Source organism: Erythrolamprus reginae, chromosome 3 (assembly GCF_031021105.1).
Source record: "Erythrolamprus reginae isolate rEryReg1 chromosome 3, rEryReg1.hap1, whole genome shotgun sequence".
Lineage (NCBI taxonomy): Eukaryota > Metazoa > Chordata > Lepidosauria > Squamata > Dipsadidae > Erythrolamprus > Erythrolamprus reginae.
The window spans coordinates 258,945,654-258,961,396 of NC_091952.1; the positions used below are offsets into that span (position 1 = coordinate 258,945,654).

Genomic DNA, 15,743 nt, shown 5'->3' on the forward strand with positions numbered 1-15,743 from the left:
CCTGGTTGGTGGGTAGCCTGGCCCCCTTTTCCCTGGGTGGTCTGGAGGATGAAAAGGCCAGGATTTGGGAGGGGTCCCCTGCCTCCTGACTGAACCTCTGCCCCACCTGGCCAATCCATTTGAGGGGAGGGGAGGCCTCAGAAGTCCTTCCGCTCCACAGGGGGCCAGATCGGAATCCAGCCCTTAGGAATGGCTTCCATTATATCTCCCGTCCTCCCCTTCTTGGGGAAGGTTAAGAAAGAGGTGGGACTGTGGCTGCAAGAGCCACCCCAGGCCCTTGGGCTCCATGCCTGGCCATGGGATGGAAGCTGCCTTGGTCCCTCTGATGGTTGACCTGCGGAACGAAGCGGGGTGAAGGGAGACCTCCCAATGGAGTGCGGTGCTGCCAGACCCAGCCTCCTCCTGAACCGCCACCTCCGAGGACAGAGGTTGTCTCTGGCAGGTCTGCTCCTACCTGGGGGCTTCTGTTGGGAGCAGCAGAGGAAAGGGCCCAGTGGCCAGAGGGTCCAAAGCTACAGTCTTAAGTCTTGTCGTGTTTAACTGTTACTTTAAACCCTCAGGAGAAGTCATGTTAGTTTAGGGTGAGTTATTATCTAATATATTGTGAAAATGCCCAGCACTGGAGTAGGACCGTTCTGGCCCAATCACTCCTATAATCTCCCCCCCCCCCATATCTTTTCACCACTCCCTCCCTTGGGGGGAGACACCTTTGCCATTTTTGAAAGCCAAAATCAAACTTCCAGTGCTAAAACCTGGTGAATGCACCTGTGGGATCTAGAAGTGCAAGAGCCGTAGCCCTAGTTGTGGGCAGGAGGAGGAGGAGGACTCCACCGTAGGAGAACATGAATGGGAAAAGGAACCCGGAGCTCAAGACGCCCAGTCAAAGGGTCAGATACTGCGGAAGCCAGGCCAGGGGCCTGCAAGCTGAAATACTCCGACACCAGGGGCCACAAAACCTGGGTGGGCGTGGCCCAATTCAAGGGCTCTCCCACCCAGTTACATTTTACACGCACACACCCCCCCTCAGCCACGCCTACCCAGGTTTTGTGGTTCCCAGTCTTTTCTGTGGGAAATGGATCCCCCTCTCGTTTCTCTTTTTCCTCCCCCCCTTTCCTTCTTCTTCCTTTCTTTCCCCCTCCTGTCATTTAAATCCCCCTCCCTCGTTTCCCTGCCTCTTCCCCTTCTCTTCATCTCTTTTCCCTCTCACTCTCTCCCTCCATCCCTCTCCCACTTCTCTCCCTCTCATCTGTCGGAACTGTTAAAAATGCAGAGGAGAAACTTTACCTCTGTGGAGGCTCCTTCCTGTTCTTTGCACTCTCGCTGAACGCGGCCTTCTTTGGGGAAGGACACAGGGGCCGGTATGGTTAGTTCCGAAGCCTGTTCAGGCTGCTTTCACTTTTACTGCTCCCTAGCCAGCCAGCCAGTGAGGGCAGGAATAAGCTCGAGGAGGGGGGTGGGGGTGTCCAGCCGCTTCTCCACCTCCCCCCTTCCCAGGCCACGTGAGGGGGACTGGGAGGGAGAGGGGTGGGGATAGCCAGTGGCTGGAGAGGAGAGCTACAGCAGAGGGCCCCCCCCCCCAGTGAGGCTACTCGCTTGAGACAGGTCCAGGTTAGCCTGCAAGAGTGGGTGGGTGTTCCCTGGTCAGGGGCCAAGAAAGTAGAAGTGCAGAAGAGGCGGGGGCTGCAGGGAGCCACCAGGAGGGCTCCCGGTGTTGTTAGGGAGAGCGCAACTAGGGTCCCTTCAGACCCACATGGCTGGCTTTTCCAGGCCTTGAAAATGGTGGGCTGGTGGAGCCGTGCGTGGGAGCCATTCCGAAAGGGAAAGAGGGGCGATTCCCTCCCCCTGGGGTTTCCAGTGGCAGAGGGCGACGTGTCTCCCCTGAAAAGAGCGGAGGCCAGAATGGAGCTTCACCACCAAAGCCTGAGACCCATAACTGCATTAATAGGAAAGTGAACCCAAGAACAAGGGGACACAATCTGAAGTTAGTTGGGGGAAAGATCAAAAGCAACATGAGAAAATATTATTTGACTGAAAGAGTCGTAGAGGCTTGGAACAAACTTCCAGCAGACGTGGTTGGTAAATCCACAGTAACTGAATTGAAACATGCCTGGGATAAACACAGATCCATCCTAAGATAAAGTACAGGAAATAGTATAAGGGCAGACGAGATGGACCAGGAGGTCTTTTTCTGCCGTCAGACTTCTAGGTTTCTAGGTTTCTATGCATGGTCAGAAACACAGGCCGTCCGCACTTGTGGCTTCCTCCAAGCGACAGTGGTGCTCAGGAAGCAGGTTCACAGCGGGGCCCCGGACCTGCACCCATCACAACATTCCGACAGTCATGTGACCCTAATCTGGGCGCTTTGCAGTCATGTGGTCCTTTACCATGGCCATGTGATTGCGACAGCAGAGTCAGTGGGGGAGGGGGCAGGGAGTTGCAGGTTTAGGGTGTGTCTGGGTCACACGAGGAGGGAGCCTTGCTTAATGACCACAGAAGGGCTGTTGCCAGGCCAGTGCTGTGCCCTTCTGCCCCCTTTCAATGGGTTAAATCACTAGGGAGCAGCTGGACATCTGGATGCCACCCAGTGTCATGGCTGAGGAATTCTGCCCAGTTGCGTAAAGCATCCGGCCCCCAGCAGGGCGACGGTCACCCCCGTTGTCTCTGGAAGGAGGAGACCCTTCTCGGGGGCAGAGATGTGTGAAAACCTTTAAGGCTTTGGGAAGCTTCCAGAAATCTGTAAGAGCCGCCCACCCCTGGCTTAGCGTCCAAAGAGGGAGGTGGTGGCTAAGAGCTCATCGCTCGCTGCTGGTCAGTGGAGGTGTTTCAAAGCTCTTTCCATTCAAGACTTGGGTGAGAAGACGGAAGGAACCTTTGGAACGTTTCTCTCCCCCCACCCCCCCTGTCACCACCATGGACGAAGCATAGTGAAAAGTCACCAGGAGCCTTTTCTGCTGTTTCCTGCCAGTCTGCCCCCCTCCTTTCACTTCCTCCCCCCTTCCTTCTCCCCCTCCTCCTTTGGGAAGGAATCTTGTGGGAGGGGCTGGCTAGCCTTGCGGAAGGAAGGAAGGGGCTGCCCCCTACGCCCCCTTCTGTGGGAGAAGTGCTGCAGGCATCGGCCTCTCTAAAGAGGTTGGGAGGCAGCTCATTCTGGAATGACCCTTGGTGGAAACACCCCCCCCCACCCCCCCCAGGCCTCCCCTGCTTGCCAGCTTTCACCTCAGCATCTCTCCAATTCCAGGGCACCGAAACGGTCAAGGTGGAAAATGGGCAGAGCACGTCAGCAAAGCTGGGGCTCCCTCCTCTCACCCCAGAGCAGCAGGAGGCCCTTCAGAAGGTGAGCAGCCTGGCCAAGGACGCCGTCCAGAAGGGGGGGAGGGGGCGCATGGGCAAGGGTCTTTCTCCCCCCCCTCAGGGCCACGCTGGGAATGTGGGATGCCCAGAAACAGGGGGGGGGGTCTTTTAGGGCAAGCATAAGCCTCGCTTTGGGCTGATGGCTGTTGAGTGAAATTCTGCGCACATAGGTATACGCATTGCCCACCCAGCCCATTCCCGTCGCAGGGCTGAAGTCCAAAACAGAGCTCAGGGTGGACACCCCTGGACCCTCAGGTAGCTGGGGCCAAATTCTTAGAAAATTGAATGGGATGAGGATGGACATAAGAAGAAAACCTACCCCCGACCCCCGAGTACTTTGGCCCCTTGTTCAATAGGGCTGGGCGGGCAGAGGATCCCGGACGGTCAGCAGAGAACCGGCAAAAGTGTCCCACGTGTGCAAGGGCTGAAAATCCCATGTTGGAATCAGCAGGGATTGCATTGAAAATGAGACACACACACACACAGAGCCCTGTAGGGAAGGCCTGGGTGCTTGAACGGTGCTCTGGCCTCTGCCTGTCACTCGACTCTTCTTCTGCTGGAGGGAGACCAGCCCACCTGGCCAGGGGGTCACTGGGAGAGGCAAGGGTGGGGGGCCAGGGGCTTCTCCCCCGGGGGGGGAGGAGAGTGCTGCTGCTTCACCCGCTTTCCAGGCTCTGGCGGGGGGGGCAAGGTGGGGGGGCACTGCCGTCGCTGCCTCCAGGCTTCTTTGGGGCATTAAGTGGGTCCTGGGGGACCCTGCAGGCTCCAGTGGGGGGGGGCAGGCGAGGATGGCTGCCCTGTGGAACAGCTGGCAGGGGGGGGAGGTCCCCAGGTGGGAGGGCCATCCCTTCAGGCTGGGGGGTGGGTGGGAAGCGTGGGGGAGCTCGCTTTGTTTGCACCCTCAAAAACTCTTGGACTGACTGTGGGTGGCCCCCTTGCCTACCCTTGAACCAGCCCCAGGGAATAGAGGCTGCGTTGCGGGCATCTTGGGCGCCGTTCCCACGAAGCCTTTCAATCGGAGGAGAGGCGGAGCCCCCCCAGAGGGCGTCTGCTGTTGGACCGAGCCCCCCCCAAAGGCGGACTCCCAGAGAGGCGCATGGGCACGGAACTGAAACGTTTTAGGGTGCCAGATTATCACAAGGCGTGTCACGACGCAATAGAGAACGCCCCCCTGGCCTACTCTGGGGGGGGCTTTTCTGTAGGGAGGGGGTGTGCCAGCTGCTCTCTCTTTCTCTGGGGGGGGGCAGCTGCTGGTCTCTGTGACTTTGGTTTCTCTCCTCCTTCCTTCCTGCCAGGCCAAAAAATATGCGATGGAGCAGAGCATCAAGAGCGTCTTGGTCAAGCAGACGATCGCCCACCAGCAGCAGCAGCTCACCAACCTCCAGGTGAGGCCTTGCCAGGACGCCCTTCCCTCTGGCACGCCCTCCCCTCCCCAGGGCAGCCCCTCGCGCACCGTGGCCTCCCAGGCCTGGACACAGTGGCCGCCTGCGGAGGGAGGCTTAGCTGCCTGGAGAGAGAGAGAGAGAGTGGGGGGGAGGGGGGACACCGGGGTGGGGGAGGGGAGCTGGCGTGGGATGCAGGAGTCGGCCTCAGGCAGGGAGGGGCAGGGAGGGTCTGGCAGGGCCGGGGAGAGGGGGCGGGGGGGTGGGCTGCCAGCTGCTGTCCAAGCTCCTCTTCCCGAGGAGTTCAAAGTGGAGGGGGCGGGGGTGGGGGGAGACCCAAGCCCTTGGGGCAGCTCTGGCTGCTGTGTGTCGGGGGGGGGGGCTGTCCCCATAGCCAGTGGTGTTGCTGAGGGCTGAAGACTGTCCGGGGCCTCCCTGCCTAGGCTGCCCAGGGCCGGCCGGGGGCGTGTGGCGGTGGCGGTGGTGGTGGTGAGGAGGAGGAGGAGGAAGGCAGGCAGGCAGGCGAGGCCTCTCTCTGCCGCCTGAGTGTTGACAAACCCCGTGGTGTGGGTGTGTGCTGCAGCTCCCACAGACTGAACTCTGTCTTTACTGTCTTTCAGATGGCAGCAGTGACAATGGGCTTTGGAGATCCTCTCTCACCTTTACAATCGGTCAATAGACACGTTCACTTCTTCTGGGCACGGGGGCTTAGTCAGGGCCTAGCCTGGGGGGGAAGTAGCCGTGGCCTCCCTCTCCTGCCACCCCCCCAACCCCTGCGCTCAATACGCCCCCCCCCCTCGCCCATCCGAGGCCAAGCGTAAGCTCCCAGTGGAAGAGACTGGGGGGCTTGGGGGGCAGCTGGGACCCCTGGGCAGAGAGAGAGAGAGAAGGGGGGGGCACTGCCTTTCTAGGGATGCTGAGGTCCTGGCCTCAAAGTAACGGCCAAGGTGACTCGCCAGGGGGCCAGCGGGGGAGGCCAGAGGCTGGTGACCGGGGGGGGGGGGGGGGGCTGGGGCTCGGCCGCCTCTCCTAGATGAGTGGAAGGGTGCTAGGCAGAGGGGCCCTGGCTGGCACTGGGGCCCCTCGCTCTCAGAGACAGCGTACAAAGTCCGAGCCGGCCGGAGGGAGGTGCCCCACCCCCTCCCCAGGGAGAGAGGCGCCCCCCCCACCAGAGTCTCCCCTTAATGTGCTTCAGGCAGGCTGACCTGGGCCGACCCTCCTGGAGCTGTTGAAGAGCCCAGCTCCTGGAGCAGCCTTGGGGCTCTCCCTGCCCCAGAAGGATGGACGGGCAGGCGGGCTCAGCTTAGTTTCTGTGGGGCAGGGGGAAGAGGGGCAGGGCTGGAGCAGCCACCCACCTCCGCTGCTCAGCCTGGCTCTGGCCCCGGGATGCTAGAATGGCCGGCCGGGCGGGGTGGGGAAGCAGGCAGCCCAAGTAGCCAGGCAGCCCCCCCCAGGCCCCTCTCCCTGACTCTTGGCTCTGCTGGCTCCTGAACGCTGGGAGTGGGTGCCCTTCGTTGAGTTTGTCCAGCGGCTGTGCTGGCTGTGCCGGTGTGCAGCCGAGAGCCTCTTCCTGCAGGGGGTCCTTCATCGCTCCTGGGGGGCAGCAGAATGCCCCCTCCCCCACCCAGAAGGGTCTGGCAGGCAGGCTGAGCATCGGCCCCAGGGGGGGTTCTCCAGGGCTGGTCAGAGGGACTGAGGGGCAGGCAGGCAGGCCCCGGACAGGGGGCAGGGAGAGCGGAGCAGGGCTCCCTCCTGCAAGGCCCCACCCCAGGCGCTCCGATGTGCAGCCTTTTCCTTCCGGCTCCGGAGAAGCGCTCCAGGGAATCTGGGCTGTAGGCTGGCTAGAGTGTGGGCGGAGGAGAGGGGTCAGGGCGGACCTTCTGCCACTGTCCCTCCTCAGCACAGTGCCAGACCGGGCCGTGTCCCCAGCAGGGCCTGTCCAGAGGGGAGAGGCGGGAGGGAGGAGAGGAGGTGCCCGATCTGGATCTCTTGCTGTGCGGGGGCAGGAGGGCGGGGGAGGATGGAGGGAGGGCCCGGTGGGGTGTGGGGGGAGAGGGAGGGGCCGGCTCCTCCTCCCCAGGGAGACTTCCCCCCCCCGCCACCCAGGAGCCTCCTGTGGAGGGGGGGCACGGGGGGAGAGAGAGAGAGAGAGCTGCCGCCGCAGGGCTCCCCTGCTGCTCTGACCCGCCAGCCGTTCTCTCCGCTACAGATGGCAGCGCAGCGGCAGAGGGCTCTGGCCATCATGTGCCGGGTGTACGTGGGCTCCATCTACTACGAGCTGGGAGAGGACACCATCCGCCAGGCCTTCGCCCCCTTCGGCCCCATCAAGAGCATCGACATGTCCTGGGACTCCGTGACCATGAAGCACAAAGTGAGCGCGTGGCCGGAGGGGGGGGGCAGTGTGTGTGTGTGTGTAGCGCCTGAGCCTCACGTGCGCCCCCTTCTCCCCCCCCCCCCTTGGCCAGGGCTTTGCCTTCGTGGAGTACGAGGTCCCTGAGGCTGCCCAGCTGGCCCTGGAGCAGATGAACTCCGTGATGCTCGGAGGGCGGAACATCAAGGTAGGTGCGGGGGGGACACGGGACACCTCCTGCCTTTGCGCCTCGTTCCTGACCCGGCCCCCACCCTCCCTCCCCCTCCAGCCTTCGAGGGCCTTGCCCAGCGCCATCCGGGGCCCTGCCTGGCGCTGGCAGCCTGCTTCTCCCTGAGTCTCCCAGAACTGAATGCAGCGGCTGGCTTAATGCACGAGTGGGCCAGGCTCCCCCTGGGGAGGGGGAGGGAGGGGCCACGACCAAGGAGGTCCAGGCAACCTGCTGTGGGAAGAATAAAATAGGCAGCGCGAAGGAAGGCGGGACGTAGCCCAATGAATTAGCCTGGATGTGGGACACAATGGTAGAAACAGGCAGCCACCCACGCCCGCACAGCCCCGCCCGATTTAGCTGAGCATGTTGACCAGGCCAAGCGCCCCCTTGGCAGGCGGTTGAGAGGCTGCTGCTCTGGGGGGCCCGGGGGGTGCCCAGAGGCCCTCACGGGTCGCCTTCCCGCAGGTCGGGAGGCCCAGCAACATCGGCCAAGCGCAGCCTATCATCGACCAGCTGGCAGAGGAGGCTCGAGCCTTCAACCGCATCTACGTGGCATCGGTGCACCAGGACCTTTCCGACGACGACATCAAGAGTGTCTTTGAGGCCTTCGGGAAGATCAAGTCCTGCACGCTGGCCCGGGACCCCACCACGGGGAAGCACAAGGGCTACGGCTTCATCGGTGAGCCCTGGGGCTGGCCGGCCATCGGCCAAGGGCCCAGAGCCATCGGCCGGCGTTCCATGTCGCTCTCTCTGCCCCCTCAGAATACGAGAAGGCCCAGTCCTCGCAGGACGCCGTCTCTTCCATGAACCTCTTTGACCTGGGGGGCCAGTACCTCCGCGTGGGCAAAGCAGTCACCCCTCCCATGCCCCTGCTGACCCCAGCCACCCCGGGAGGCCTGCCCCCTGCAGCTGCCGTAGCCGCAGCAGCTGCCACAGCGAAAATCACCGCTCAGGTAAGGGGCGCTTTTAAAGGTCTGGGGAGCGGAGCTGGGGGAGGTAGGGGTCTTGAGCCCACCCCCCAGGGAGGTGGGAGGCTGCAGGTCAGGGCCAACCCTCTCCTGGACCAGCAGCAGCATTAGCAGCGGGGCCTCAATCCCTGGTCCGAGGGCAGGGGGGGGGTGGACGGACGGACACACGCTAGGGGCTCCGTTTGTGTAGCTGCTCTGCAGGCCCCTCCTGCTGCCATGGCTGGGCTGAGCCTGGCTGGTGTCCATCAGGCAAGCAGAGGCGGGCCCTGGCCTGAGGGCCCCCACCCACCGACCCACAGAAGGGGAGGGCCGTTCACCTCCAAAAGACCCCCAGCACGGCTTCCCCCTTGCTCCAGGGGAGCTCCTGGCTTGGGCCTTGGGCTAGAGAAACAGCCGCGTGGCTGCAGGGGCCGTGGCAGAGCTGGCTTTTCTCTTGTAGGAAGCTGTGGCCGGGGTGGCGGGCGCTGCCGTCCTTAGCACGTTGGCCACCCCCGGACTGGTGACGCCAGCCCTGACCCTCGCGCAGCCCCTGGGGGCCTTGCCGCAGGCCGTGATGGCAGCTCAAGCTCCAGGCGTCATCACGGGTGAGTGGATTGGCAGGCAGCTGAAAGGCCCGTCTCTCGCCCCGCCTGGGGGGAGGGAGGGAGGGAGCTGCCCTGCGTGGAGGGGGGGTGGCGGTGAAAGGGCCTCTGTGTGGGAAGAGAAGGGTCCCACCCGCCTCCTGCACCACGGCTGTGAAGCAAAGGGAGGGATCCGCCTGGGAGAAGGAAAGGGGGGGGAGAGCGCTGGACCGGAGCTGTTTTCACAGGAAGGGTTGGGGAGGGGGAGGGGGAGGGGGCCTCTGCTCCGGAACCTCCTTTAGGGGTTTGGCTTTTGATCGGGACCTCCCGCGTCCAGGGGGCTCTTTGGGGAGGGTCTCTTTCAAAAGCCCTTGAGAAATCCTCTCGCGAGAGACGGTCACTTGCTTGAGCCACGCTGCTATTTTCTTTAGCATTTTGAATACTTCTTTCTTTCTCATGGAGAAACAATTAGACTCGTTGACGTTACATTGAAAGCTGGGCTAAAATCCAGCAGGTTCTGACAGGTTCTGGAGAACCGGTAGTGGAAGTTTTGAGTCCTTCATAAGAACACAAGAAGAGCCCCGCTGAATCGGGCCAAAGCCCATCGAGTCCAGCCTTCTGTGTCCCAGAGTGGCCCACCAATTGTCCAAGGGGATCGTGAGCGGAAAGAAAAGGCCAAACCCTCCCTTTCCCTTGACCCCCAACCAATGGGACCCAAAGGAGCCCTGCCTGCCTCAACCAACATAGAGGGGGCACATCCGTTTTCAATAACCACCCTTGGCATCCCTGAATCTGTCCAATCCTGCCTTGAAGCTCTCCAGGCTGACAGCTGTCACGACCTCTTCTGGAAGGGAATCCCATCAACCAAGGACCCTCTGGGTGAAGAATTATCTCCCCTGATTTGTCCTCACTTTCTCACCTGTGAGCTTTGGGGAGGGTCCCGTCGTCCTAGTATTGTGTGAGAGAGAAAATACTTTTTCTCTATCCACCTTTTCTATCCCATGCAGGATTTTATACCCTTTGATCAAGTCACCCCTTAAACGCCGTCTTTCAAGGCTGAAGATACCAAGATGTTGCAACCTAGTTTCATAAGGGAGGGGCTCCATTCCCTTGGTCATTCTTGTTGCCCTTTTTTGAACCTTTTCCAGTTCCATTCTATCCTTCTTGAGGTGAGGTGACACAGGACTCCCAAGTGTGGTCTCACCATCGATTTTTGCAGAGGCAACACAACATTTGCAGACCTATTTTCGATTCCCTTCCTAATCAGGCCAAGCATGGAATTTGCTTTTTTTACTGCTGCTGCGCACTGGGTTGACCTCTTCATTGAGCTGCCCACCAAAACCCCAAGATCCCTTTCTTGGGTTGTCTCAGAAAGTTTGGTCCCCATCAGTTGGTAGGTATAATTGGGGTTCTTTGCCCCGATATACATAACTTTGCACTTGTTTAGGTTAAAATGCATTTGCCACTTTGTTGCCCACTCACTCAATTTCGAGAGATCCTTCTGGAGCTCCCGACAATCAGTTTCACTTTTCACTACCCGGAACAATTTAGTGTCGTCAGCAAACGAATAAATTAAAAAGTAAAGGTCCCAAAACTGAACCTTGGGGTTCACCACTTCTCACTTCTTTCCATCCAGAGAATTGTCCATTTATTGCCACCCTTTGCTTCCTACAATTTAGCCAGTTACCAATCCAGGACAAGACCTGTCCTCTAATTCCGTGGCTGAAGAGCATTTTTAGGAGCCTCTGGTGAGGGACTTTGTCAAAGGCCTTTTGAAAGTCAAGATATACAATATCAACCGGGTCCCCTTTATCTGTGTGTTTATTTATACCCTCAAAGAATTCTAACAAGTTAGTAAGACATGATTTGCCTTTGCAGAAACCATGTTGGTTTTCTTTCAGCAATGCCTGTTTTCCTATGTGCCCAGTAATTTTATCTTTAATAATGGTTTCCATCACTTTACCTGGAACTGAGGTTAAACTGACTGGTCTATAGTTTCCTGGATCACCTCTGGATCCTTTCTTGAAGATCGGGGTTACATTTGCCTCCCTCCAATCCTCAGGTACAGTGCCTGATCTTAGAGAAAGATTATATATTTTAGCCAGAAGTTCAGCAATCTCACACTTGAGTTAGAGAGGGATGCAAGAACATCTTCCTTGTTTATCTCTATCTGGTTTAATTCTTCTAATTCCCTCCCTGGGAAAACTAACTCAGCGGCAGGCAAATGCTCCCTATCCTCCCGAGTGAAAACGGAGGCAAAGAAGCCGTTTAGCCTCTCAGCAACCTCCTTGTCTTCTCTGATTATCCCCTTCTGACCATTGTCATCGAGTGGCCCAACCGTTTTCCTGGTTGGGTTCCTGCTTCTGATGTACTTAAAAAAGGTTTTGTTATTATTTTTAATATTCTTTGCTCTCTGCTCCTCGAAATCTCTCTTGGCTCTCCTGACTATGGCCTTGCGTTTGGTCCGCCAGAGTCTGTGACCCTTCCTGTAGGAAGAGCCTTCCGTTTCTTCAATGGGTTTTTCTTCTTTCCAACAAGCTCCTTCACCTCCTTCGTCAGCCATAGCGGTCTCCTCTTGGACTGTCCAGTCCTCTTCCTTCTTCTGGGCATGCATTTGAGTTGAGCCTCTTGTAACGTATTTTTAAACAGTTTCCAAGCATTTTGGGGGGACTTGACTTTTTTTACTGTTCTTTTTAGTTTCTTCTTTACTATTTTCCTCATTTTGGCAAAATTCCCTCTGTGAAAGTTTAAGGTCTCTGTGTTAGTTTTCACTGACAATTTGCAACCCATGGTTAAAAGTTGAAGGTTATTTTGTCTTGTGGTCGCTGGCCCTGTGGGCTCCGTTACAAAGACACCGTGAACCAAGTCCAGGATCCCTTTCCCCTGGTTGCTTCCACCACCGTCTGCTCGAGGGAATAATCAGCTGACATGTCGAGGAACCTTGCAAATGGCACCTCTGGGGGGGGGGGAGAGCAGGAAATGGGGGGTTTGCAGGGCCCTCCCCCCTGCCACGCCCACAGCCGGGAGTAAAAACAAACAATTTTAGATTTCAGCACTGCTTGGGAAGAGATGGGTGGCTGAGTGCTGGTGTGTGGAGACGGGTCTTCTCTCACACACACACACACACCGGCTGCTGCTGTCGCCTCTTCTTCCCCTCTGCCGCACTGCTTGGGCTGGCTCCCCTGCCACACACACACACACACACACACACACACAGTGGTTACGTGGTCTCCCTTTGGTGCTCAGCCACACAGCTGCATTTATGGCCGTTTCACCAAAACCGCTTCACAATGAAGAGTTGATTTAATAACCGCTGCAAAAGGTGACCGGTCCACGTTAAGGCTTGGGACTGTAACAGGAAGGCTCCCTGGTTCCTCCTCTTTCTCTTTCTCTTCCCTGGAGTGGAAGGGTGGGTGAGGGGCCTCGAAGACACGGGGTAGTGGCTAAGGTCGTTGTGGGTTGAGCCCATTTCCCTAAACCCGGGGGGTCCCCTCCCCCCTCTGAGATGCCCGGCCTAGGTGGCGCGAGGGCCCGTGGCCGCCGGGGTCTTTCCGCGTCCTTCAGCGTGTGCGTTTTTCCCTGCAGGTGTCACGCCCGCTCGCCCCCCTATCCCCGTCACTATCCCCCAGGTGGGCGTGGTGAACCCCATCCTGGCCAGCCCCCCGACACTCGGCCTGCTGGAAGCCAAGAAGGAGAAGGAGGAGGAGGAGGTTTTCCAAGAGTCCGAGAGGCCAGAGATGCTGAGCGAACAGGAGCACATGAGCATCTCCGGCAGCAGCGCCCGGCACATGGTGATGCAGAAGCTTCTCCGGAAACAGGAGGTGAGTCCCCGCTGGCCCCCAGCCGGGCAATGGCCTCCAGCCTCGGGGGGCAGGGGAAAGCTGGCTGTCCACCCCTGGGAGGTGACGTTGCCCTGCTCTCTCCTCCTCTTCCTCCTCCACAGTCCACAGTGATGGTGTTGCGGAACATGGTGGACCCCAAGGACATTGATGACGACTTGGAAGGAGAGGTGACGGAGGAGTGTGGCAAATTTGGGGCCGTCAACAGGGTCATCATCTACCAGGAGAAGCAGGGCGAGGAGGAGGACGCGGAGATCATTGTCAAGATCTTTGTGGAGTTCTCCATGGCCTCAGAGACTCACAAGGCCATCCAGGCGCTGAACGGGCGCTGGTTTGCGGGCAGGAAGGTGGTGGCCGAAGTCTACGACCAGGAGAGATTTGACAATAGCGACCTCTCCGCATGAACTCCTCTTCCGCAAAGACTTTTCTTCTCTCCCACTTCCCCCAACAACCCCCTTTCCCCGGGTTTTCTGGAATATTTTTGGACCAGCATCATCCTGTGTTGTACACGTAGCCGTTGGTAAATATGCCAGGAAAAAGAATAAGGCTCCCGGTGTCCGTGGTCTGTGCCAGGAGGGCGGGGCCTCCAGGCCGTTGATTCTGGGGCGGCAGGTGCAGAACGGGTGGGGTGGGGTGGGGGGTGCGGCTGCCTTTCCTCTTGTTAAGTTCCAGCTAATGGAGGGACCCCACTTTTGGCAAGGAACCCTGTCGTCCCCCCAGAGGCCAATGGGTTTTTCTTTGAAGGCCTTTCACTTCCCCTCCCAGAAGCTTCCTGGTGCTCTGGTTGGATGACCAGGCCATGCCCTCTTGGCTTAAGGTCTCTCCCCCTGAAGGAGCCAGCGCCCCTCCCCATTTCTTTGCTGAGTCACCTGGGGCCACCGAAGGCTCTTCCCCCTCCCCCCCTTTACTACCGGTGGGCGTGGCAGAGGAAAGGCCCTGCAAAACCTCCCTTCCCTCCCGGGCAGCTGGGCCTCCTGAGGCAAGGACAGTGGGGAGAGGGGCGTTTATCCCCTTTGGAGAACCAATCGTAGCCCCTCTGCCCACTCCCGTGAGGCACTGCCAGGGGAGCAGGCGCTGGGGCAGCCACGGAAAGCCCACCAGCCTTTCCTGCAGCCCTGGGGGGGGGGGGGTGGCTGTTGCCGATAAAGGTTGCGCCGTTGATGGGAGGCCCGCGGGGGCGTGGCCATTGGCGGGGGTTTCCGGCCCTCCCTCTGCCTGACTTCCGCCGCTAGTCCCCGCGGGCGGCCCTCGGACCCCGCCTCGGAAGGGCCGCTCCCGACGCGCCCCTCCCCTGCGGCGACCTCTGCCCGCGCCGGAACGGCCTTTTCCGGGTGAAGCGGTGGGGGTTCGGTCCGGGGCGCAGGAAGAACCCGGGCGGGAGCGCCTGCGCAGACGGCGAGGCGCGCTAGGCCGCGCCGTCTATGGTTCCGGCCGGGCGCTCTGGGCGCTGCAGTCCTCCGCGGCGGGGTGGGGCCGTCCCAGAGTGCCTCGCGGTGGACGCCGAGGAGGAGCCCCGCCGCCGGCTCGGCCGCTGAGCCCGCGCGGCCCGGTGCGCCCCCCCGCCCCCCCCCTCGCCCCGCCCCCCTCGGCGCTGAGGATGCTTCGCTGCATGCCGCCCTTGTGGCGCTGCAACCGGCAGGTGGAGACGCTGGACCGGCGGCACTGCTCGCTGCAGGCCGTGCCCGACGACGTCTACCGCTACAGCCGCTCGCTCGAGGAGCTCCTGCTCGACGCCAACCAGCTCCGGGAGCTGCCCAAGGTGGGGGGGGGGGCAGAAGGGGCGGGGCCGGGGTCGCCCTTGGGAGGGGGGTCGCAGGTGAGGCCCCGCCCGCTCCCGCCTGCCCTTCCCCCGGCCCTTCCCCGAGGAGGCCCCGCCGCGCCTGGTCAGCGGACGGAGCGGGGGAACGGAGGCGCCGGGCGGGGGGTCCGAGGGGGGCGTGGCCCCGAGGGAGGCCCTGCGAGGGGGCGGCGGTGGGTGGCACAGGCCCCTCCCAGCGAACGGCGCCTACGGGGGGAGGGCGGCAGGGGGGATTCCGGGGGGGGATGGTCTGTCCGGGTGAGATGAACGGCGGGGGGGGCGGTGACCGAGGGGAGGGAGGGGTATAAGGCTTGAATTTACCAGCCCCCCCACTGCAATTAATTCATTCATTAAAATTTCTATGCCCACCAACCCCGAGGGACCCAGGGCGGCTCACAACTGAAAACAGGTGCGGTCAATATAGAAGAGGTTTTGTGGGCCGACCTCCCTAATTATTCCGCCAGGGTCAAGGGTCTCAGGCCTGTCGCAAAAGCCAGGGCATTAGGGCTTTCTGGAAGGCCACTAGGGTGGGGGCAGTGCAGACCCCATGAGGTAGCTGGTTCCAGAGAGTCAGGGCCATTCCAGAGAAGATCCTGTAGCTGACCCAGAGATGACTGGTCACTGGGAGCTGTGTGATAGAAGGTGGACTTGAAGATAGTCTGGCCATGTAGGGCTTTAAAGGTAATGACCAACACCTTGAATTGTGCCCGGAGACCAATCGGGAGGCAGTGCAGCTCGTGAAGAATGGATGCAGTGTGGTTGTATCTGCGTGCACTCACCACAGCTTGCACAGCTGTATTCTGGACTAACTCTGATCACTCTTCAAGGGTAGCCCCATGTAGAGCGCGTTGCAATCATCTAACCATGAGGTGACCAGGGCATGAGTGACTGTGAGAAGAGCCTCCTGATCCACGTAGGGTTGCAACTGGTGCACTAGGCGAACCTGTTCAAAGGTCCCCTAGCTACAGATGTTGGTCTTCTCATAGCTTTGAGTCTAGGAAGACCCCCAAATTGCAAACCTGGTCTGAGGGGGACAATTTCTCCCCCCCAGAACCAAGGATGGACAGTCCATATAGTCTTTCGGGGGCAATACCCACAGCCACTCGGTCTTCTCAGGGTTCGGCCTGAGCCTGTTAACTCCCATCCAGACCCTCACTGCCTCCAGGCACCAGTATATCACATCCACTGCTTCATTGATCTGACACGGGGTGGAGATATATCACTGGGTGTCATCAGCATATTGACGATACCTCACCCCATGTCATT

At 60.0% G+C, this 15,743-nt stretch overlaps 2 protein-coding genes across 18 annotated transcripts in view; both read left to right on the forward strand.

Annotated features, from left to right (window-relative positions):
• Window positions 1-13,221, forward strand: part of PUF60 (poly(U) binding splicing factor 60) — a 15,309-nt gene extending 2,088 nt beyond the window's left edge. The window contains exons 3-12 of the mRNA XM_070748711.1: window positions 3,239-3,334; window positions 4,647-4,736; window positions 5,354-5,404; window positions 6,943-7,104; window positions 7,199-7,291; window positions 7,778-7,991; window positions 8,075-8,265; window positions 8,720-8,864; window positions 12,426-12,661; window positions 12,784-13,221. Coding sequence (XP_070604812.1) covers window positions 3,239-3,334; window positions 4,647-4,736; window positions 5,354-5,404; window positions 6,943-7,104; window positions 7,199-7,291; window positions 7,778-7,991; window positions 8,075-8,265; window positions 8,720-8,864; window positions 12,426-12,661; window positions 12,784-13,083 — 1,578 coding nt within the window. The 3' untranslated portion in view covers window positions 13,084-13,221. The remainder of the gene's footprint in view (window positions 1-3,238; window positions 3,335-4,646; window positions 4,737-5,353; window positions 5,405-6,942; window positions 7,105-7,198; window positions 7,292-7,777; window positions 7,992-8,074; window positions 8,266-8,719; window positions 8,865-12,425; window positions 12,662-12,783) is intronic.
• A 1,036-nt stretch (window positions 13,222-14,257) lies between these two features.
• SCRIB (scribble planar cell polarity protein) overlaps window positions 14,258-15,743 on the forward strand; it is a 37,875-nt gene continuing 36,389 nt past the window's right edge. For all 17 annotated transcript variants that reach the window (XM_070748479.1, XM_070748485.1, XM_070748480.1 and 14 more), the window contains exon 1: window positions 14,258-14,438. In XM_070748479.1, coding sequence (XP_070604580.1) covers window positions 14,277-14,438 — 162 coding nt within the window. In that variant the 5' untranslated portion in view covers window positions 14,258-14,276. The remainder of the gene's footprint in view (window positions 14,439-15,743) is intronic.